The 25,046-nt window shown below is 42.9% G+C and overlaps 1 protein-coding gene across 4 annotated transcripts in view; it reads right to left on the bottom strand.

The window, feature by feature from the left end:
* The window catches only part of AFTPH (aftiphilin), a 118,146-nt gene that overhangs the window by 37,795 nt on the left and 55,305 nt on the right, over positions 1 to 25,046 (bottom strand). For all 4 annotated transcript variants that reach the window (XM_073628199.1, XM_073628197.1, XM_073628200.1 and 1 more), the window contains exons 3-5: positions 11,287 to 11,435; positions 7,142 to 7,277; positions 4,598 to 4,654 (exon numbers count right to left, since the gene is read on the bottom strand). In XM_073628199.1, coding sequence (XP_073484300.1) covers positions 4,598 to 4,654; positions 7,142 to 7,277; positions 11,287 to 11,435 — 342 coding nt within the window. The remainder of the gene's footprint in view (positions 1 to 4,597; positions 4,655 to 7,141; positions 7,278 to 11,286; positions 11,436 to 25,046) is intronic.

The following is a 25,046-nucleotide window of genomic DNA, read 5'->3' as shown; positions in this document are numbered from 1 at the left end:
CCATCACTGTAGGCACTCCTCACCTGGTTGCAGCCACACGCTTGACATCATCTGAACCAAATAAGTTTATCTTGGTCTCATCAGACACAGGACATGGTTCCAGTAATCCAAGTCCTTCGTTTGCTTGTCTTCAGCAAACTGTTTGCAGGCTTTCTTGTGCATCATCTTTAGAAGAGGCTTCCTTCTGGGACTACAGTCATGCAGACCAATTTGATGCAGTGTGCGGCATATGGTCTGAGAACTGACAGGCTGACCCCCCACCCCTTCAACCTCTGCAGCAATGCTAGCAGCACTCATATGTCTATATCCGAAAGACAACCTCTGTACATGATGCTGAGCACATGCACTCAACTTCTTTGGTCGACCATGGTGAGGCCTGTTCCGAGTGGATCCCCGCCCTGTTAAACCGCTGTATGGTCTTGGCCACAGTGCTGCAGCTCAGTTCCAGGGTCTTGGAAATCTTCTTATATTCTAGGCCGTCTTTATGTAGAGCAACACTTGTTTGTTTTAGATCCTCAAAGAGTTCTTTGCCATGAGCTGCCATGTTGAACTTCCAGTGACCAGTATGAGAGAGTGAGAGCGATAACCCAAATTTAACACACCTGCTCCCCATTCACACCTGAGACCTTGTAACACTAACGAGTCATAGGATGCCAGGCAGGGAAAATGGCTAATTGGGCCCAATTTGGACATTTTCACTTAGGGATGTACACATTTTTGTTGCCAGCGGTTTAGACATTAATGGCTGTGTGTTAAGTTATTTTGAGGATACAGCCAATTTACACTGTTATACAAGCTGTACACTCACTACTTTACATTGTAGCAAAGTGTAATTTTTTCAGTGTTGTCACATGAAAAGATAGAATAAAATATTTACAAAAATGTGAGATACTCTGCATGGATGGAAATTTGGTCGATCCTTGCTGAACCAGCCAAATTTCCATGCATGACCGATTTTAGACTGGTTTCGTTTTTACTACCATCTGCGCCTTTGTTAGCAAAATTTCCTCACACTAGGAAGCCATTCAAGCTATATGTTTTGGACTGACAAAAAATTGTCAGCTCAGGTTGGATTCATTGTACTAACAATCCGATGTTAGCACAGCGATCTCCCCTGCTGTGCTATTGTGTTCTGACAGGGGGAAGAAACCCCCTGCAAAAAAAACTCTCCCATTGGCTGAAAGCGCTGATCAGAAGGCGGTCGGCAGACCATTTTCGGCCATGAGCCTTTGACAGAAGCCAGACGAACGTCTGTCGGACCAGCTGCCATACACGTGGCCCATGTGTACTAGACTTAACTCGGCGCATCCCCAATGCAAAGACAAGGCGATTTACCTTCTTTCCTATGAAGTCATTTCACACCACTGGCTTGTGATGTTGTGCGCTGAATAAAGTACTGCATGCACTACTATTTTTCAGCACAGTGTGCTGTGTTGTCAACTACTGCATTGCAATGCCACTACAGTGAATTCAACTGAGTTAAAAGTTAAAAAAATTAAGAATTAAAAAAATTAAAGACAGTGAGATGCCCCAGGATCAGAACTGTCCAAGCATTCAGTGTGCCAGCCAGTGTGAAAGAGCCTGCACTGTCTTGGTGACAAGGTTATCACCAGACCATAAGCAAAGTAAAAACCACCAACAGTAAAACAGACACAAGATAGAAGTTATCCAAGAAGAGCAACATGCATAAGTATTAAAGGAAAAGTATGCGATTATAAAAAAAATAAATAAACACACATAGCCACTTACCTGCTGCAGCATCAGTCTTATGCTGCAAGCTGCATCTCACCGGCCCTAATACTGAGAACTGGGCGATCACATGACAGCTGATCAGTTCGCAGTGACTGTTGGTCAATGGCTCTCTGCTCTGCTCCTCCAGGGCTCACTACAGTGCCAGACTGGAGAGGCCGGCAGGAATGGCTGGCTCAGGCTCTCACTGGCAGGGTGAGAGAGAGACTGACCCAGCTGCCTGCAAGTCATCTGGGTAGATCCTGACATTGTCGGGATCCCTCTCGGGTCTGTGACGTCAGCCAAAAAGCAGGCTTTAGCCCGCTGTCGGTTGATTCTGGGTCACAGGACAGCACAAGTATTTTTGTTACTTAAGAGGGCTTTCACACAGAGATGCGGGGGGGGGGGGGGGGGGCGTCGGTGGTAAAGTGGCTTTACCGATTGGTCGTTTTAGGGGCGCTATTCGGGCTGCTAGCGGGGGCGGTTTTAACCCCCCCGCTAGCGGCCGAAAAGGGGTTAAATCCGCCCGCAAACCGCCGCCCGAGTGGCGCTTTGCCGGCGGTATCGCAGCGGGGAGCAGTGGTGGAGGAGCGGTAAACACACCGCTCCTTCACCATTCCAAAGAAGCTGCTGGTAGGACATTTCCTGACGTCCTGCCAGCGCACCGCTCCAGTGTGAAAGCCCTCGGGCTTTCACACTGGAGACAATGGAGCAGCTGTTTGAAGGCAGATTGCAGGCACTATTTTTAACGCTATAGCGCCTGCAAAATGCCCTCGGTGTGAAAGGGATCTAAGATCATGAAAATGATTGACAATTTCAGTTTTATGTGTCATTTGTTCAGGTAAATAAAGTGGTCTCCAAACTGTGGCCCGATAGCCAGATGTGGCCCTTAGCTTATCTCTATCTAGCCCTTGGGGCACTATTCTTCCCTCTGCTAAAAGATAAAGCACTATTCTCCCCACTGACACCAACCAAAGAGCATAATTTCTGACAATAACAATGGGTCATTCCTCCTGTTGATACCAACGATGGGGGACTATTCCTCCTATTGACACCATTATTGGGGCACTATCCTCCCACTGGCACCAATAATGGGGTGCTATACCTCCTACTGACACCAACATTGGGGCTCTATTCCTCCCCCTAACACCAAAGACGGGGCACTGTTTACTCCCACTGACCCCAAGACATTTTCTACTCCCAATGGCCACAGTACGGCCCCTCTCAAGTCTGAAAGACAGTAAAGGAGCCCTCTGTGTAGAAAGTTTGAAGATCCTGAAGTATATTATATTCTTCTGTAGGCAATTAAAATCTAATGTTTTCCTGTTTAACCATTTACCGACCTCCGCACGACTATATACATCCTGACTTTGAAGAGGGATATCTCGGCAATGGCAGCAGCTGCTGCCACAACCGAGGTGTCCATCTTTTTCAGGCGGCGGTTCGGTTAACGATAATGGTGGTCTCTGTGGCGGATTCACCACGAGATCACCTTAATCGGCGGTGGGAGAGAGCCCCCCCCCCCCGCCGCTTACCAGAGCCGTCGGCAGCAGCGGAGGCGATTGGGACCTGTCCGTGGCTGGGTATATAGACGAGTGAGGCTAAGATGGCCCCCACCTGTCTCCATACCATAGCAGGGCGGAAGCAACGTCAAAACGTCACTTCCACCCATACGTCTTAAAAGGTACATTTTTCTGTTGTAATTTTTTTCAAATGACAATTTTTTTTTTTTTTTTTTCCCTTTATTGCATTTTAGTGTAAATATGAGATCTGAGGTCTTTTTGACCCCAGATCTCATATTTAAGAGGACCGGTCATGCTTCTTTCTATTACAAGGGATGTTTACATCCCTTGTAATAGGAATAAAAGTGATCCAATTTGTTTTTTTTTTAAACAGTGTAAAAATAAAATAAATAAGAAAAAAAAAACCAACGTTTTTTTAAAGCTCCCTGTCCCGACGAGCTTGCGCGCAGAAGCGAACGCATACGTGATTAGCGCCTGCATATGAAAACGGTCGTCAAACCACACATGTGAGGTATCGCCACGATCGTTAGAGCGAGAGCAATAATTCTCGCCCTAGACCTCCTCTGTAACTCAAAACATGCAACCTGTAGAATTTTTTAAACGTCGCCTATGGACATTTTTAAGGGTAAAGGTTTGACGCCATTCCACGAGCGGGCGCAATTTTGAAGCGTGACATGCTGGGTATCAATTTACTCAGCATAACATTATCTTTCACAATATAAAAAAAAAATGGGCTAACTTTATTGTTGTCTTATCTTTTTATTCAAAAAAGTTAATTTTTTTCCAAAAACAGTGCGCAAATACGGTGTGACAAAAAGTATTGCAACGGCCATTTTATTCTCTAGGGTAGAAAAAAAAATGTATAATGTTTGGGTGTTCTAAGTAATTTTCTAGCAAAAAAAAAAAAAACGTGTTTTTAACTTGTAAACACAGAGTCTGAAAAAGAGGCCCGGTTTTAAAGTGGTTAAATATGTTCAACAGGGTTCTTGGGATTGTGGCAAAAGGCAAAAAGGCGCCTTCCCTGTTCCAGCATGACTTTGCAAAAAGCCAGCTCCATACAGACATAGCTGGAGAAATTTGGTGTGGAGAACTCCAATGGCATGCACAGAGCCCTGACCTGAACTATTAAATACCTTTTTGGATGAACTGGAACCCTGTCTTCTCGTTCATCAGTACCTGACCTTACAAATGTTCTTTTGGATCAACGGGAACAAACAGGACATTTTTTAAAAGCTGGTTATACACTCGGCTGTCAAAGCTGCTTTTATACAAACTGAAGCTCATGTTTACAAGGCCTAAATGGCTTTTTAAAATAAGGGGGAGAAAAAAAAAAAAACCTTGCTTACCAGTCCAGCTGCATACATGGGAACAATGACTGGTTGCTTCTTGTTACCTGTAAAAAGCTATAAAAAAATATTGCAGTTAAAGAAAAATAAAATGTGAAATTTAAAAAAAAAAATGCTGAATTTCAGGCAAGCCACTAAATTCACCATATAAATACTTATAAGGAAGTTGCAAAAGAATTTATATTTCTGTCCTTCCAGTTCTGAGATATACACATCCCTGCCAGACAGGAGAGGTAGGTTGTTGACTTGTTTTTTTCTATTGCATTTAGGAAACACAACCTGCCCCCAGCCTGTAACTGAGCGGCAAACGCACAGTTAGACAGGTAGTGATTCTTCTGTACACACTGCTCTCTCCTCCTGTCAGAATGAATCCTTGTCAGCTCATGCACTGCAGCACAGATGGTTCCCAGCACTGCCCCACCCTCTCTCAGGGAGTGCTGCTGTACAGGGTATTACAAGTGGCAGACGCCAAGTGATGTTCAATTACTTACACTAGTTTAATTTAAAAATAAACTATATTACCTACAATAACAACATTATTTGATTTTTTATTTCTGCCTGAATTCAAGATGTAAAAAAAAAATCCAATGGATAAATATGCAACCAAAGGGTGATACATAGTTGGGCTTACAAGTGTACAGTCTCAGGAAATTTTGTCAAAATGGATGGCAAGATAAATAATGCAGATTAAAAGATACTGGAGAAAAACTTGCACTTATCAGCCTGGAAGCTATGCAAGGGGTGCGCTTAGACTTTCCAACATCACAGTGATCCAAAGCCGGAAAATCCTGGAGTGACCATAAACATCTTCCAAACGCAACACCATTAGAGTGATTGTAAAATCGACTTTTTTTTTTAATTAAAAATAACAAACATGTTATACTTACCTCCTCTGTTGCAGTAGATTTTTGCACTGAGCAGCCCAGATCCTCTTCTTCTCATATCTCTGGCTGGCGCTCCTGGCCCCTCTCTCCTGTTGAGTGCCCCCACAGCAAGTAGCTTGCTATGGGGGCACCCAAGCCGAGTCACAGCTCCCTGTGTTCATTAAGACACATAGCTATGGCCTGGCCCCACCTCCTTTCTATTCTCATTGGCTGGCTGACTTTGAGTGACAGCAGTGGGAGTCAATGGAACCATGCTGCTGTCTCAGCCAATGAGGAGGGGAGTCCTGGGCAGCCAAGACATTTTTACAACATCGCTGGAGCTAGAGGGACCTGCTGCTGCACAAAAAAGGTTTTTTATCTTAATGCATAGAATGCATTAAGATAAAAAAAAAACCTTATGACTTTACAACCCCTTTAAGATACTTTGGGGTGATTTCAAAGATACATTTCATGATGGCCAACTAAAGATTTTTCAACAGGCAACCTCACCACATGAGAAAATAAAGGGCTTTTAGATGGGTATACACAGACAGCTTTTTTTCATTCATGCAGTGGATTGGCAAAAAAAAAAAAAAAAAAGTGATCCCAAATTCCAGCATCTACAGAAGTGTTGTGGATGCTTGGATCCCCGACCCCCCTCCCTTCCACCACGCTACTGTATTCTGACAGCCGAATTTCAATACGTGTGTACCCAGCTTAAAGTGGTTGTAAAGGGTAAAGATCTTGTTTTACCTTCATGTATTCTATGCATGAAGGTAAAAACACCTTCAATGTGCTGCTCCCCTCTCCCTATACTCACCTGGGTCTCTCCCTCCTCATTGGCTGAGACACAGTCTCACACTGTCAATCACAGCCAGTGAGGAGGGAGCGGGGCCAGGGCCGAGCTGCACTGTGTGTTTTATAGACAAACAGAGGCAGCTCAGGAGCGAGCATGCATGAGTGCCGCCAGAACAAGCAGCTTGCTCTAGGGGCACTCAGCAGGGGGGAGGGGCCAGGAGTGCTGGGGGGGGGGGGGGACACGAGAACAGGAGGATCGGAGCTGCTCTGTGCAAAACCATTACACAGAGCAGGCAAGTATGACAGATTTGTTATTTAAAAAAAAAAAAAGAATCTGAATCTTTACAAATGCTTTAAAGTTATGCAAACGTTTGAACAGGACCAATTAATTATTTTACTTCTTCGCTATAACTTTTTTAATGATTGTGTGATACCTAAAAGTTTCATTTGAATCAAACACAGATCACCTTTGCTGTTTCAACTGTGTTAATGAATATTGCTGTCAACAAGCAACACAGCTACAAATCACCTAAAGAGCCCATTCATATAAACAGGCTTTAAATGTTTAACTGTATATCTTTTTCTAGAAAGCAGTGGGGTGAAAATAGAGAGAAAAAACGTATTTAGCGTCAGTCTGACATATGAGAAAGTACTAAACCACTTTCTGGCCAGAACATGCCGCATAGAAACTGCTTTCTATGGTAAAAAATGGGTAAAAGGTTACAGATTATTCACCCAAATCTATGCTTAAAGCAGTGGAGGTCTGCCCTGAACGGCTAGCTAGCAGGTTCATTCAAGCAGCTTGCCCCTTTCCTACAGAGCCATTGTCCAGCAGCTCTGTGGCTTTCAGAAACAGACAATAGCGCAGACAGAAATAACATACTATGTTCCTTGTGTCGATTCCAAGGGAGCACAGGAGTTTTTTGTTGCTATGTGAACCTCCCCACTGGTACTTCAGTCCGAAGGCATCGTGGATATCCTGCAGCTCAGCCCATAAGTCCAGCACTGCAGTGCATAACCTTTCAAAGAAAAAAAAAAAAGTTAGCAAGCTTTCACAAGTTGTCCAGCTTTAACCACTTCAATACTGAACTCTTTCAATCCCTTCCTGTCCAGGCCAACTTTCAGCTTTCAATGCTGTCACACTTTTTGTAATACTGTACCCACATTTAATTTGTATCATTTTTTGAGACAGATAGAGCTTTCTTTTGGTGGTATTTAATCGCCACTGGGGCTTTTATTTTTTGTTAGACAAAGAAAAAAGTTAGAAAATTTTGAAGGAAAAAAAAAAAAAAAAAAGTTTTTCTTGGTTTTCTGTTATAAAATTTTGTAAATAAGTAATATTTCTCCTTCACTGATGTGCGCCGATGAGGCTGCACTGATGGGCATCGGTGGACACTGATATGTTGCACTGATTAGCAGTGTAAATGTCCCCTGTAACTGGAAAGTGGGGCATCGGCTTGCCTTTCCTCACACACTGTCATAGCTGAGGAAAGGAAATTCCGATAACCAGCATTTGTTTACATGTGAGCAGCTGTGATTGGACACAGCTGATCACATGGTAAAAAGTCTACGTCATCGGCTCTTTACCCTGATGGGTGATGCGATGTGTCCGAGGGACACGGCTCGCCACTGATCACCGTGGCACACGTGAAGAACGTCATATGACATCCAGTCAGGATCTTAAAGCCACCACTCAGCCTGGCGGGAAGGTGTTGAACAGAGTACACATGAATGACAATTATATATCACCTCCATCAAGTACGATTCAGCAGAACTAGAAAACAAAATCAGCTATATGATGCTTTCATTTAAAGCTGGCTACACATTATACAATTTTCTTGTTCAATTTCCTTTAGATTTATGTTCAACTATGTAGTGCTGGGGCCTGCCTGATTGCATACAATATGAAAGTGTTTAGGTTTAGCCTAATATTATATGTTTTTTGTAAATCTAAAGGAAAATTGTACAAGAGAATTGTATAATGTGTATCCAGCCTAAAACCCAACCCCCAACCACCCTCATTTAACTAACTGTTGATATGGGAAACAAAAAAAAAGAAACCTAAGTGCCCATTTTACTCACCAGTCATGTGCCAATCCTTATATCTTCTTCTGTTACATGGGGTCATTCTTTGGGTGTCCACATTACTGCCTGCGTGATGTGGACACCACCTATTGGTGGAGGTGACACTTCTGGCAATCTGGTCCCCTCTCACGGGCTTCACAGGCAAGAAAATTTGCAGGGCGGTGAGGGGACCAGTGCCCAAGAAGATAGCAGGAAATATGCTCGGTCCTTGGGCTAGGAAATAATATTGGCTCATTGAGGAAACTGAATTGATCCATGACACTGCAGAATGGCTTAGGAAGAGGTGTTTGGAATCAAGACTACAAAGTAACTGATGCACCAAGCCCTATTTAAATTTCGTTATTGTCTGGAGTTGGGCTTTAGGAAAAGCCCAAGAATACCTCTAAATAGCACAGGTTAATACAAACATTAGATTTTTTTAAGGAAAAACACTTCATCCTTTTAATAATTAAACAGCGATCTGTATTTCTCAATACCTTAACAATCTCCCTTACCATTCCACTTTAAATGTCAAGTACACAAGACTTTGGAAAGTAGCTACAACCCTACAAACCCACATATGGCACTGAAAAAAACAGCGAGGATTCATAGGTGGTCTGCAATTTAAGGCTTCAAACAAATTTAAAGCTGAGCTCGACTCAAAAGGGAAAGCTCCTCTTGTTCGCACCTTCCACTGCCACGTTTAGAACTTTTTTGGGGGGGTACTTGGTTTTGACAGGTACCCACTCACACTTTCAGGTAAGAGCGCCACTGGCTATCTATCACATTTCCAGCCCCTCCTCCTTCCCCCCCGCTGCCTTCTGGGACACGCACAGGTCCCAGAAGACGGTGGCACCTTTTAGAAAGCTTAGCTCGTCTTGCACATGCGCAGTAGGAAACCGTCTGTGAAGCCTGTAGGATTTACTGCCAGCTTCCCTTGCTTACAATGCCGGTGCCTGCACCCGAAGCCAATTGACAAATTGGCTTGGGGTGCCAACATCCCAGGATCCCTGGACAGGTAAGTGTCCTTATATTAAAAGTCAGCAGCTACAGTATTTGTAGCTGCTATTTTTTTTACAGACTCTTTAAAGTAGAAATACAGGCACAACTCTTTTTTGTTATTTTGGATAGAGTAAGGGACGGTTATAACCTGTCGGATTATTTTTTTGCCATCTGTGTCCCATTGGGGAGATTTACCTTCACTTCCCGTCCCATAGAAAGAAAAAAAAAAAAACATGAAGTGAGAGGAAAACCCTCCAAACTGAGGAAATTCCTGGTTGTCAACAGAACTAGTGTCCCCATTGGAAGATTTCTCCTCTATTACTTTTCTGGGGACAACCCAAAATTTGGGATTTTCTTTTACTTTCAATAATAATGGTAAACAAGACAAAAATCTTATCCCACTCCATTCTATCCAAAACTAAAAAAATAAAAGTTTTGCCTTTAGTTATACTGTAAGGGCTCGATGCACACTGGGCTTCAAAAATTGACAATTCCCTTAGCAGAAAAAAATTCTCATATAGAGAGTTGTTGTACACAGTGTGAGAAGCATTTAGCGTTTTTTTCTTTTTATACAAAGCTCCTTTAAAAAATGCAAACAGAAGGTTTTTTTTTCTGCCCCAAACGTTGAGCTTAAGATATGCCTGTAATCGTCCTAATGTGCATAGACACATTGGATAACATTGAGCTGCTTCTACAGGCAGAACACAAAACTGCTGTAGAAGCAGCGATTTTTAAGCCAGTGTGCATGGAACCACTTTGTGTAAAATATGATGGTAAGAAGGATGGCAGCGTAGATAGACTGTGTAATTTTTTTATACCCAACAACAAAGGTTCCAGTGTAGTTTGGAATTTTAGTTTTCAGATTCACTTCCAATCACGTTACCACTACAGTTTTCGAGTTTAAAGGGCATAGTTAGGTCCTGTACATAGCATTTGTTATTCCTAGCTTTAAGGCAAGTCTCATGAGCTTTAGTGCTTCAGAAGCCTGTCAGTAGGTTGTTTGAAGCTAGAGCTCCGCACAGTATTTATATTAAACACTCCCTGAGGGCAGCTAAAAAGGTACTTAAGGGCTTAAAGTAGACCTAGCAAAGTCTACAAGCAAAGTCTACAAGCAAAGTCTACAAGCAAAGTCTACAAGCAAAGTCTACAAGCAAAGTCTACAAGCAAGGTCTACATGCAAGGTCTACATGCAAGGTCTACATGCAAGGTCTACATGCAAGGTCTACATGCAAGGTCTACATGCAAGGTCTACATGCAAGGTCTACATGCAAGGTCTACTTCTTCACTAATTGACACTGTAGCAATGATCTAATGCACACTGCTGACAACTTATACCATGATGTTTGGTTCAATGTACTTCGGAAGCTCCAAAATTGGTATCTTAGCTTTGTATGGTCACTGGCAAGTTGACTCACAAATGTGTAGCAACAATGGTTATCTCCTTAAGACCGAGATACCTTTATAGGTAGGCGGTAACAGATGTAAACTACAACAGGGAAATCTCACTACACAAGTGTGTCTTAAGCCTAGTACACACGATCAGAAAATCGGACGAAAAATACCACTTTCGAAACGATCGTACGATAATCTGATCATTAGTACACAGCTTTCGTGAGCCGATCACTACAGTCCTTCCAAAATTATCCGAAGGGACAAACACAAAAAATTTTCTTGTATGATTTTCATTCAATCAGTGCAGTTTGCATCTGAAAATACAATACATCACTTTTGAATTTTTATTTTGTTGTACGAGAATTTTCATAACTTTAGTAACCACTTCATTTTCGATATGGAGCCTAGCATGGAAAAAACCAAACCATCATTTGTTCCGATAATCTCATTGCCTGTACGAGGCTCCAGAGACAGAAGAAGCTCTAGCCATGGCTACAAAGGGAGCGTGCCTTTGATGAACCCTAGGATGTACCTTTGTCCTTTTCTATCCAGAGTAAGTTTGCTACATACCTGCTAGTGGACTGAGATTTTGAGGTTTCCTCTTGTTGCTCTGTGCATAGCAGAAGATCCAGAGGTGATATGTTTTCTTCTATATCAGCAGCAGAAGGAAGAGGAAAAGAGGCCTGGATGACTCGCTCAAGACGTTCCAATAATGAATGCTACAGTACAGGAGAAAAAAGGAATTATATGTCCATATATATACATGGATAGTCATGTTAAAAGTGATTATAAAGGTTTGTTTTTCTTTTTAAATAACAAATATGTCATACTTACCTGTTCTGTAAAAGGGTTTTTGCACAGAGCAGCCTCGATCCTCCTTTTCTGGGTGCCCCGGTGGTGCTCCTGGCTCCCCCTCTTCATTGGGTGCCCCCACAGAGAGCCGCTTTCCCTGGGGGCACCTGTGTGGGCGTACTCCCGAGTCCTGCTGCTGTGTCCATTGACACAGACAGCAGGACTCGGCCCCTCCCCCGGCTCACTGGATTTGACTGACAGCAGTGGGAGCTAATGGCTTCTGCTGATATCAATCTATCCATTGTGGACCGAGGAGAGCGGCTAGAGCTGCTCGTTGCTGGAACGATCGGGTTCAGGTAAGAAAAAGGGGGGGGGGGGGGGGTCTGGGGGGGCAGCTGAAGCACAGAAGGTTTTTCACATTAAGGTAAAAAACCATGAGACTTTACAACCCCTTTAAGCATATGCCTAACTATATTATTGAATTGTACACATAGGGGATGATTTACTAAAAGCAAATAGATTGTGCACTTTGCAAAGTGCACAGTGTTTTTGTCTTTAGTAAATCCACCCCAAAGAGAGGCCACATCTATAAAGCGACAACTACGCTTAAAGTGGTGGTAAAGCCTCAAAGTTTTTCACCTTAATTAAGTCTATGCGTTAAAGGTGAAAAACCTTCTGTGCTGCAGCTCCCCCAGAGCCCACCTTTTTCTTACCTGAGCCCAATTTTATCCAGAGATGTGCATGAGCCATTGGCTCCCGCTGCTGTCAATCAAATCCAGTAACACAGGAGCGGGGGGGCAGGGCCAAGTCCCCTGTGTCAATTGACTAGAGGAGCGAGCCCGCACCGGTGCCCCCAGGGAAAACAGCTTTCCGTGGGGGCACTCGATAAAGAGGAGGGGCCTGGAGCACTGGCGGGGGACCCCAAAAAAGGAGGATCGGGGCTGCACTGTGCAATACGATTGCACGGAGTAGGTAAGTATAGGCACATTATTTTTTTAAAAAAAGAGAGTTTACAACCTCTTTAAGGAATTGTTTCGGCATGCTACAGACAGGCAGATGTGTCGAACGTATTTTGTACAACTCACCCAGCAGACCGAAGAATCCAATGAACACATTTCTTCTCACTTCTCCGTTACAGAAAGGGCAGACCACAGTGAGTTTTTTGCTAACCAGCTGGTAAATTTTTATGACTGGTATGAAGTGCTCGTCACGCTCTCTTCTGGGTACTCCTAAATGGCCTGATCTGTGCCTGAGCATCATATTTTCCTTTCATTTTCTGTTTACTTGATTTAAAGACATTGTATTGTGGTTGGTTTACTCATTTTTTTCAATTTCAGGGGTAATAGGTAAATTGTAGGGATACAAAAATGCAGAAAGTTTTTTTTATTTTAATAGTTTTAATAAATCCATGAATAAATTGCTCTAAAAAAGTTGTAACGATCTTAGCAAGGTAGAAGGGAGAAGGGGGGGGGCAGGTGAATAAATATCAGTCAGATATGTTAGATTCCATGCCAGAATATGAACCCACGGAAGGGTTAATGTTGATGAGTTTGCATGGGTTAGCTGGCAAGTGTTGTACATTTGCAATGATTATGTGTGCATCGAAACTCCCTCCCTCTTCAGTTTCCTCCTCGCTCTATGACTGAGCCCACGTTCACACTAAGGGCGGGTTTAAAACCGTGCGAGGTCAGGTGAACTTGCACGATTTCAAACCCTCATTTCAGTGCGAGTTCGGGACCGATTTGACAGACATCTGTGTGGGTTCATGTACAGATGCCTATTGAAATCACTCCCAAAGTCGCCAAAAGCAGTGCAGAAACTACTTTTGGGAATCGGTGCGGCGCCACAAAGTCGGCGTTGCAACGATTCTGAAGGTGCCCTTGCTGGCAATAGGCTACGATTTGACATGTTAAATCGTCCCAAAGTGAACGTAGGCTAAACCATATTGTGAGCGAAACGTGTTAGGAGGTAGGGGCTCAGGTAGGTGGTTATGACCTTATTTTCAATAAACCTATACACAGTTCTTTTGGAGTGTGCTATGAATTTCTTTTTTCACGACACAGCCATTGGATTGGGATTTTTATGGTTAATCTTAGGCTCAGTTCACATTAGCCCAACTGCAAAGTCGTGCAACTTTCAGTGCAACTTTTGAATACGACTTTGATGTGACTTTTTGCACTCTGTGGCATTGAAGTCATATCAAAGTCAGACAAGAGCAGTGCAGGAACTTTTCTAAAGTCGGACAGCTTGTGTAGTATCAGTGAAGACAGCTTTCATAGGGAAACATTGAATTTCACATGTCATCCGACTTTGAGTCTAGGGCTGAAACTATTAATCGATATTATCGATAATGAAAATCGTTGTCAACGATTTTCATTATCGATTAGTTGGTCCGCACCTTCCTCCTGTCTGTCCGTTAAATAAATCCTCCCTCCTGTGTCCTCGGCACCGCCGTCTGTGACCAGGCACGTCCGCGGCACGCCTTTCCTCCTCCTCGCTGACATCATCCCCACTGATCTTCTCAGCCTCGCCCACTGCCTTGAGGGAACAGAGAGGCTGAGAGGAGAGCCGAGCTGCACATTCATTGTGAAAGGTAGTGGCTAATAACACAGTAAAAACAGTACAATTTTTATGCTCCATCCTAACAGTATTCCTGGGGAGGGGGAGTGCCCTATCATTGGTGTCCTGGGGGGTGTTCCGTAGTGGCTAATAACACAGTAAGAACAGTACATTTTTATGACTAGTGCCCCATCCTAACAGTATTCCTGGAGGGGGAGTGCCCCATCATTGGTGTTCTGGGGGGTGGCTGCCTGGAATAGTAGTGCCCCATCATTGGTTTTCCTGGTAGGGAGGGGGGGAATAGTCATACTGCCCCATTGGTGTTCCTGGGAGGGGGGAATAATACCCCATTGGTGTTCCTGAGAGGGGGGGGGGATAGTGCCCCATCATTGGTGTTCCCGGGAGGAATAGCGCCCCGTCATTGGTGTTCCCGGGTAATCGTTAGTTGCAGCCCTATCTGAGTCTCACAAGTCCCATCCAATTTCGCATCAGTGTGAACCGAGCCTAAGTTTTGACTGCCTGAATAGCCTTTTAAATATAGAATTATATACAGAAGACATTTACAAAGGCTGATTGAAAACACAAACAACATTGTAATAGTCATGGAAAAAGTCAGTGGTGGACAAAATACAGAAGCTCTATAGACAATGCACGCAAATAACTACTGCTGGTGACTTACATCAGCTGTTTTTTTTCTCCTGCCTCAATAGGCTTTTTGGCAGAAAATCACGACAAATGCAATCACCTACGTTATTAAATGAGACTGGAAGAGACAAATTATGTCTTGCAGACTGGCCTGTGTGTGGCTGTCTTTAGTAAAGATAAGCACGATCATCAAATGAATCACATGTTTACTAATGGATTAGCAATCAATATGTACATAACGGATTCATTTTGCACCAATTTGCTTTAATAGATGCAAACATAGCTAGATCATCTTAGATTTGCAGCAGTGGCTGGCTGTTAAAACGGGGTTCCGGCCGGGAAAAAAAATAAATTAAAAAGTCAGCAGCTACAAACACTGTAGCTGCTGACTTTAAATAAGCACACTTACCTGTCCTGGGTGCTCGCGATGTCTGGCGCCCGAGGCCGACCCGTCCCTCGGCTCCCGGCACCGCCATCCTAAGGGAAACAGGCAGTGGAGCCTTACGGCTTCACTGCCCGTTTCCTACTGCACATGCGCGAGTCGCGCAGCGCTTTGTGAATGGGACGCGATGTATTGTGGGACACACACAGTTCCCATAACACACCGCGCCCCATTCCCCAGAAGACAACGCGGGGACGAGAAGACAGAACATCACCGCGGCGTAGGAAGAGGCAGATTAGGAAGACTGCCTAGCAACAGCCATTTCATTTTTTACCTCCAATTTTTTAGGTATTTTTTGGTGCATTTTTTTTTTTTTTTTTTTTGTGGTGGACCTCTACTTTAAGCTACAGATCTGCAGAATCCACTGATAATGGTGCACACGGGCAAATCTCTTTTGCAGCAACAGCCAGTTAGCTGGAAGATCAGCAAAACGATTTACCAAAATCATTGGAGCTCTTGCAGACCATCAGCATCCACGCACAGCTTCAATATCTTGCATTGAATGACTCATTAAATGTCCTGATATTACAACACATTGACAAAGCATTAAAGATTAACTCCACTTTTGTTGAGAAAAAAACATTCCCCTCAGTGCCGGTTCACACAGGGGCGACTTGTCAGGCGACCTAGCCGCCTGACAAGTCGCCTTCCGTTCTGTACAATGGAACCGTTCTAATAGGAGCGACGCAAGTCGCTCCGACTTAGAAAAAGGTTCCTGTACTACTTTGGGGGCGACTTGGGGCGACTTGCATAGACTTCTATACAGAAGTCGTTTTGCACGTCGCCGTGGCAGTCGTGTGCAGGTCACCTCGGTGAGGCGACCTGCAAGTCGTGCCGCCCCTGTGTGAACCGGGGCTCAGGGTGATCTCTGTACATTGCAAGGATTTTAACAAACTTTGTTGCAGATTCCTACCTTTTGTTATTCTAAAGGAATAGCTGTTTATTTTTCTGTGTCCATGTGCTAAGTGAATCTGTATGGGAGTGGTTTTAGAATTATTAGAGATGCACCAAAATGTCGGCAGCCGAAACATACTGGCTGAAAATGGTGTCATCGGCATTTTGCCGATAAAGAAAAAGATGCCGATAATGGTACCAAAAACGCAAGCAATTTTACCACGATTTTACTGTGCTTATGGTGCGTTTTTTATGGGTCAGGCAACTGAAAAACCACGTCAAAAACATAACAGGTGTGTTATTGATGCGTTTTCATTGCATTTCAACAGGGAGGTGCATTTTTGGTGTGTTTTTCCTTTTAACTGACCAAAAATGCAGCAAGCAAGATTTTAGCAAGCAAGATTTTTAACACCACAATGGAAGCGCAATGAACCAGTGTGAAGACATACATAGAATTTAAAAAGGGATACATTTTTTTTATGCTTTTCTTGTGCTAAAAGGTGCCAATAAATTCATATTTTTGCTATAATACATATCCAAAAAAAAAGTTTTAAAAAACAAATTTTTTTCATCAGTGTAGGCCAATATGTATTCTTCTACATTTTTTTTTTTAATAAGTGTATATTGTTTGGTTTGCGCAAAAGTTATAGCGTCTACAAAATAGGGGATATAGTTATGGCATTTTTATTATTTTTTTTTTTTTTACTACTATGGCAGTGATCTGCGATTTTTAGCGGGACTGCAACATTGCGGCGGACAGATCGAACACTTTGAACACATTTTTTGGGACCAGTAACATTTTTTCCAGCGATCAGAGCTAAAAATAGCCACTGATTTTATATATATATATCTATATATATATATATATATATATATATATATAGATATATATATATATATACACACACACACACTGTATAAATGTCACTGGCAGGGAACACTAGGGGGCGATCAAGGGGTTAACTGTGTGTCCTAGGAAGGGGTTTCTAACTGTGTGGGCAGTGCACTGACAGGGAGTAGAGAGACAGCAGATCTCTCTCCTTTCCCTGACAGAACAGGGATCTGTCGGTTTACATTGACAGATCCACCGTCCTGTCCCAGGAGTGATCGCGGGTGCCCGGCGGACATCGTGGCCGCCAGCCATGCGCATTGGCTCCTACGTCATGCGACGGGTGCTAAGGCTATTTAAAGGACAGATACGGCGATTTGCCTAGGAGGGCCAACCTGCCGCCGTATAACGGTGGCTGGTCAGCTAGTGGTTAAAAAAATTTAATTTTCGGTTTTGGGCAAAGTGCATCCTGCATTTTCAGTACCAAAATTTCCATTCAGTGCACCTCTAAGAATCATCAATCAGCTGCCGCACCTGCAGGGCTCTTATGAGGAAATTATCAGGATCTGCATCCCTTTGCTTCAAGCACACTGGTTTGTTGTAAACGCTGTTCCTCTGACAGGAGAAAATCAGCGTTAGAAACTCACCTAAGCTGCATTTTTTTCAAACCAGTTTAGGTGAGCTTAGCAGCATTTGGTGTTTGGGAGTTTATTTCATTGCCAGAATTGTAATTTATTTTGACCACTAAAACAAATAAATGCTGAAGTGCTACATGCACCCAGAGCTTAGGCGCATTTATGTGCCTTTGCGTCTTTTATTCCTAAAAGCTCCTCTCCTGAATGCGATTTTTCTGCGTTCAGTAGAGGAGCTTTAACAGCCTCAAAATTCTGCTGCTCCTCAACTCCTCTAAAGGCCTATGGGTGCATGGACACATAGGCTTTTACCGAGTTGAGTTTGGGGGCTTTGGCAAAAAAAAAAAAAAAAAAAAAATGCCAAAAGCTCCTAAATGTGAGTTTAGAAGCAGCAGTGTGCACAAGGCCCAAGATGTCATTTTCCTTTGGGATAATCTCACCAAAAATGAAATTTTTGTTGCAGGGGATACCAAAAATCTGACTTGTACCTTAGTGCAGACTTCTGGGATAATCAGTTAGCCAATCATACAAGCAGAAAGACATTTTCAGGGAGTGTTATGTACATTATATGTGTACAGAATGCCTCCAGGTAGCCATGCTGCATTGCCTTTTACAGAAAATTACATTGCTGCAGATTGAAAAGAAAAGGTATTTTGAAAACATTCAGTTACACTATGACTCGAGTCAATCGTTCTAAACGTCATGTGTGTAATCCATCAATAAGGATGCCTACATAATCTGTATTCCAGAATATACGGTATATACTCCTGATGAAGACGTTGAAACGCGTTGAGGTGTTTTTCAGGCTGATATTGAAGACATCCTTATTGATGGAATACACACACGGCATAAATAACCATTGATGTATTTGACTGCAATCTTTTATACTGCATGAATGATAAATAATTTTAAAGTTCTGTGAATAAAGAAAACTATTTTTTTTTATTGGGGTTTGGTACTTCTAAAAAGTCCCATTCCATATTATTTGATTATACTTTATTAGGGAGGAGGTACCACCAATAATTTTTGTTTTAACAAGATCACAACCGTATATGCTATATTACTTTTTTTATTTTGCTAATCTTTTTTCCCAGGAAAGTGGAGTTAACCTTTAAATATTGGTAAGGTTTACTAGCCCCTATACTTCCCGATTATTTCCTTACAATTTTGCTGGCTTCAGTTATGTCAGTAGTAAAAGCTATTTATTAGATAACTTTACATTGAGCATAAAGAAATAATCTGCATTACATTAAAAATGCAGGAAGTGAGAATCGGCTCAGGGTTTAAGAAAACATTTAAAATACACAAAGATATTTTTGTCTGTCTCACTACACATGCAGAAGTAAAAACTGACAGACTGGATTGTGTCTTGGTGTCTTTCGGGCCCATGATCTTACTTCTTGATTACATGTCTAAAGCAACTACAATTTGTCACATATCCTGTGCTGCTGGTGAACAGAGCCAAACACCGTGTATTTGCTGCCCTAGCCATTAAAACAAGGAAGCCGGGCCATTACATGGTATATGGGAAGCTCAGGGCCCTACTCTCCTGAGGGAGGTAAGAATGTCTGAGGGAAGCCATGTGAGATGCGTCCGTGCATCAAGGTCAGGTTGAGACAGAGGAAGGCCCAAGTCTGAGAGGAAGTCCGTGTGGGACGGAAGCAGCCAGGAGGCTGTAGAGAGAGACTAGGAGGGACAAGCGCAGCTAGGGAGCTGCAAGGAAAGATGCAGAGTTAAAACTCAGTGACTGCGCATAACCCTAGCATGTGTTCCGTGGTCAGGAAGACCAAAAGGTGTTCCGTGGTCAGGAAGACCAAAAGGTGTTCCGTGGTCAGGAAGACCAAAAGGTGTTCCGTGGTCAGGAAGACCAAAAGGTGTTCCGTGGTCAGGAAGACCAAAAGGTGTTCCGTGGTCAGGAAGACCAAAAGGTGTTCCGTGGTCAGGAAGACCAAAAGGTGTTTCATGGTCAGGAAGACCATGCAGAGGTACTTGGAGCACTAAAGCTGCTACAAAAGAGAACCAGGAGGCTGAATGTTATGTCTCTGCAGTGATGGCGAGAACCCCCTGCGTGGAAAGAGCTATCTGTATGAACTTTGACTTGCTTTGGAATAAAAGTGGGCTGCCATGTCCTAATATACAGTTTTGGACTGGCGCAACTTATTGTAAACGCACCTTCCGCTTGAGTTTAATTACCCCAATCTTACAGGGTTCATTCATTTCATTGGGCAAAATAGTATTTTTTCTAGCAAATTAAATGAACAAAAGTTCAAGAGCTAAATGCCTAGTGTTTAAAGTGTTTGTTGCTCTAAAAAAAAAAAAAAAAAAAAAAAAAATGTATCCTGTTCCCTTAAAGCATATTATACAGCAGCACAGTACTTGGGCCATTTACTTTGGCGCCCTGTATCACCTGAAATACCTGGCTGGTCCTGCCTGGTTCTTCACGTCCCCCTTGTAAACTGACCATCGTTTATCATAGCTGTTGAACCCTGAGGCCGCAGTCAGTTTACGTGTCTCCATCATCTGTAGCCACGCTCTGTCCTCCTCTATGCTCCCCTCCCTCTCCCTGCCTGTCAGCTCGTACCAGTGTCGCTCTACTCCCCTCCCCATTGCTATAAACTATGTTATATTATTAAAGATAGAGGAGAAAAGCGGGACTTTGCGTGAGGCCTGTTGGCGATGAAATAAACTGAGTTGTATATGCTGGAGTATGTTATCTAAGGTGCGTCCTATGCATCATTAAATGCACAAAGGGTAAACCAGGTATAAATGGTACAAAAATATTATTTAATTACATAGGTCCTAAAACCAGACACAGTCATGAAACAACATCATAGACAATATTTCAGCATAAAATAGACAATACATTTAAAAGGCATAGTACAAATACTGGTAGTACAGATACATAATTATGCTGATTTTAATTCAGGGCTAAAGTTTCCATATTTCACACTCTGTTGCACACTGATTTACTCAGTGCAAAAAGTGAGTGTGTACTTTGTTACTGTGCTTTCGCTTCCCCTTCTCAACCTCTTTGTTTTTCCTTTTTATTTTTCTTCCCTCTTTCCGCCTTCAATTTCCTTTCATTAATCCACTATTTTCTATATTGGTTCATATACCTTTATTTTATTATTCCTTGGGTGCAGTTGATGTTATGGTCTGTTCTGTCTTAAACCCGGGGTTGCGATGCGCCCAGCTCTTGACCTGTCACCCGTCCTGGCACGTGACGGGGGCGGGCCTTGACCTTGGCGCATCGGCGTCATGTTCCCCACGCCCCGCATGCGGCGCCGTGTGCCGCCGCTTTGCGGGATCTTGTGGTATACCACTCCTGGGCTTTTGCGCTGCCGGGATGGGAGGCGACCTGAGTGTCCGGGCTGTCTGTCCCTCCCCGTTGCGTAATTACGCCCGCACATGACGTTGGCGGGTGCACGCCCCCGGTCCGCGGCATATAACGGCGACCCCAGACCAGGTGCATGTAGGTTCCGCTATGCATTTGTGGCAATTGGCCGGGCCCATCACTCTCACTACACAGGTAACCTTGTTGCACATCTCCATTCTGGTCTATAGACCTCTTAGTTGCACACACTCTCTCTATCATTCTCCTACAAACTTCTTCATTCTCTTTGTCTTCTTCTGGCTCTGGTCTACATTCCATATCTACTCACCCTTGGTTTCTCACCATTTTGTCACCCTATCTAATTCCGACGGTTGTTCCATGTTCACACACCTATTGTATTTTATTCACAATCATTTCAGGGTTTTGTGGCCTCGTTGCTTGTCCCTGCCTGGCGGCCCCTATGGGTACCCTGGTCAATTTGGTGGCTGTAGCCGACGGTCTCCTGGGGGGAGCTTCCTGCCTCAACCCCGGGGGAGACTTTGTAGACCTGGATCAATGCTGCATTCTAGAATTTAGATTACCATAAACTAAGACACTGTCTGTAAGTACGTTAGTAAATTTGAATTCTTCTGCATTTTTTTCTCATATACCTCTCTATATATTAATACATGTTTATTGTTTTAATGCAGCCTAAATTGCATCGGACTCCTGATGATTGGTTATAAGCCAAGAAACGCGTTGAGTTAATAACTATTGATGCATATATTCATCCAATATACATTGTATCCTCTACTGTAAATCTGTACTACCAGTATTTGTACTATGCCTTTTAAATGTATTGTCTATTTTATGCTGAAATATTGTCTATGATGTTGTTTCATGACTGTCTGGTTTTAGGACCTATGTAATTAAATAATATTTTTGTACCATTTATACCTGGTTTACCCTTTGTGCATTTAATGATGCATAGGACGCACCTTAGATAACATACTCCAGCATATACAACTCAGTTTATTTCATCGCCAACAGGCCTCACGCAAAGTCCCGCTTTTCTCCTCTATCTTTAATTTTTACCCAATTGGGATGGAGGTATGTTGGTGCATTAATCCAGTGGACAGGTCACACCCTCACTTTATGTTATATTATATCATCCCCTCTGTTAGATAAGAACATGTGTCCTAGTGCCATCTCCTCCCGAGCTGATGTCAGCGGGAGTGCTCCAGCCCGCTGGAGCTGTCAAACGGGGAGAGGAGAGAGCCAAGGAGTCATATGAGCGCTGGGGGAGGCGCTGTGAAATCAGGTAGAAATCTGCATTTTTTTTTATAAAGCACAAACACTAGGACACATGTTCCTATCTAACAGAGGGGATGGTATAAACATCACATAGTGACTTAACCACTTTTAGTGCGTTTACATGCTTTGGGCACAAACACTCCTCTCCTAAATGCATTCGTTCAGATTTATGCCCATAAACACCACCTTTGTGTGCATGGACACAGCCTAATAGAGGGGTGTTTTGGGGCAGGAAAAAAAAAACAAACGCCTGTAAAACAGACGTTTGACATCTGCAGTGTGCATGAGGCCTTAGTTGTCTCAATCTAAAAAACCTCCCAGAAAAAAACTCCAGTGCAAATCCACAAGAACTAGACAGCTGCAAATGCTGGTGGGACAAGTAGCTCAGAAAACTGCAGTGATATTGCACACAGGAGCCTGTAGGATGGAAAGTAACTGTAGGGTAAAGAAAGAGACAATTTAAAACAAGTGATTGTAAAGTCTAGATTTTTTTTCTTAAAATAACAAACCTGTTATACTTACCTGCTCCTTGCAATCGACTTGCACATAGCAGCCCCAAAACCTCCTCTTCTGGAGTCCCCCCGCCAGCGCTCCTGGCTTGTCCTCTTCTCTGTGTGCCCCCGTAGCAAGCCACTTGCTGTATTGGCATGCATGCTTGCCCCTGAGCTGTGTGTGTCAATGGAGCCAGACTCCATAAACTCACACAGCGTGGCTTGGCCCCGCCCCCTCCTCTGTCCCCAAGTCACTGTGAGAAGAGGAAGACTGCAGCTAGACACAGCGCTGGATCTCTCACAAGCTCAGGTGTTTTTTTTTTTTGGGGGGGGGGGGGGGGGGGGATAGTTAGTGGAGTGTTTCTTTCCTTTACGCAGGCAAAGAATTAAAGGGGTTGTTAACCCTCGTTTTTAAAAAATAATAAAAACAACAAAACATGCTTATACTTGCCTGCTCTGTGCAATCATTTTACACCAAGCAGCCCTGATCCTTTTCTTCTGGGGTGCCCCTGGCCCCTCCTTTCGGGTGCCCCCATGGAAAGCCACTTTCCCTGGGGGGGGCACCTGTGTGGGCTCGCCCCTGAGTCCGGCTGCTGCCGCCATTGGCACAGACAGCGGAACCCAACCCCGCCCCGCCCGCATCACAGCTTTTGATTAACAGCAGGGGGAGCCAATGGCTCCTGCTACTATCAATTTACCCAATGAAGAGAGAGACAGCAGCTGGAGCGGATGGGTTCAGGTAAGGCTAAGGGGGGTCTGGGGGGAGCTGCAGCACAGAAGGCTTTTCATCCTAATGCACAAAGGTGAAAAGCCTTGAGGTTTTACAACCACTTTAAGATAAATAACACCCCAGCCTTTAGAACTACTTTTAGAAAACGCTTTTTATTTTTGAGTGCAAATGTAGTCTCCTACTACCATGCATAACTGAACATTTTCCCTTCACTGAGTTGATCTAGAAAAAAACTCTCCAATCATGTCCCACTTAACTTTCAGAACTGAAGCGAAAAGAACACATGGTTGGGTGTATAACCCCTAAAAATGAGGGTAGCCGTGCGTTCAAATGCTCAGCTGACCACCCAACCAATAAGCTCATAAATGATAAGCCTACCGACCACCCCCTTATTGATATAAAATGCAGTTTACATAAAAGTATAGAGCATAGTAAAGCCACATATAGGCCTAATATTTTAAAAATGCCCATATGTAGAAGGAAATTATCATTTTTTTTTTTAGGTTTGTTTGCCCTTTACAATAGCCACTTGGCCTGTAGGATGAGTAGCCATTTTATATATTGACCATGTATTATATGAACATTATATTTTACATGTTTACAGTGAAATCGTAATGATGTGACAATTTAAAGCCCAGATGCTGGAAACAGAGAAGGACATACAATAAATGACACACACTGAAAATTAAGTTCACTGTGAGGTCACTTCTGCCATTTGGATTATTCAATACCTGACTAGATAACATCTGATAGATGTTTTGCTCTATACTTGCCCCATAATAAAGTATTATCTAACTTGCTTACAGATATAATAAATCCATTCATTCGAAAATGTAACGTAATTTGCTGCTTTAAAAAATTCAGCTGAAATGTGTAATTTCTAAGTCAAGGCAATACAAGGAACAATGTGCTGTCTATGGTTAAATTAGAGGATTTTTTTACTCCCTGTAAAATCTTAGAAACATAGAAAATTGACCGGCAGAAAAAAGATCAAGTGGTCTATCGAGTCTGCCCTTTTTTTGTTTTTTTAATTTATACATGTTTTTGCATATTTATTTATTTTCTTTTTTGGGGGGAGGTAATTTTTTTGTCCGAGTATAGATCTAGGTTTGTCCCAAGAATGTCCGAATCCACTTACTGTTGACTGAATCACTACCTCTGTTGGAAGTCTGTTCCAGGCATCAACTACAATTTTAGTAAAATACTACTTTCTAAGATTATCAAAATTAAGCTGTCACTTTGCCACATCCGAAAGAAACTAGAAAAATACAAAAACTGGCAAGGGAAAACCTTGTACAGTCAAAGACCGGACTCTAAGGGCACAACATGACACAAAATATTTCTAAAGCAATTATATAACCTTTATTATTTAAATATTTTTATTTAATTCAAATTCTTTTTTTTACAAAAGATTATTAAAAACATGGGGAGGTGAATCCAAAATCTGGGTAGCCTTTCCCTCTGTATAAAACCCTCTACTGGCTATTGGAAACAAGACACCTATCAGAATTCTAAAACAATTCCACATATATGAAGATAATCAATGTGCTCAAGGTGAACTTGTCCAATTCCCAAGGTCAACAAGTTTGACATATGTTGTAGCTTCTTCAGGACCATACAATAAGGGGGTATCAACTGATATGGCAGTGCAGGAAAGAGCTGTAAAGTGCCAGTCTAGGGGGCAGACAC

Source organism: Aquarana catesbeiana, linkage group LG04 (assembly GCF_042186555.1).
Source record: "Aquarana catesbeiana isolate 2022-GZ linkage group LG04, ASM4218655v1, whole genome shotgun sequence".
Taxonomy (NCBI): domain Eukaryota; kingdom Metazoa; phylum Chordata; class Amphibia; order Anura; family Ranidae; genus Aquarana; species Aquarana catesbeiana.
This window is presented reverse-complemented; position numbering and strand designations above follow the sequence as displayed.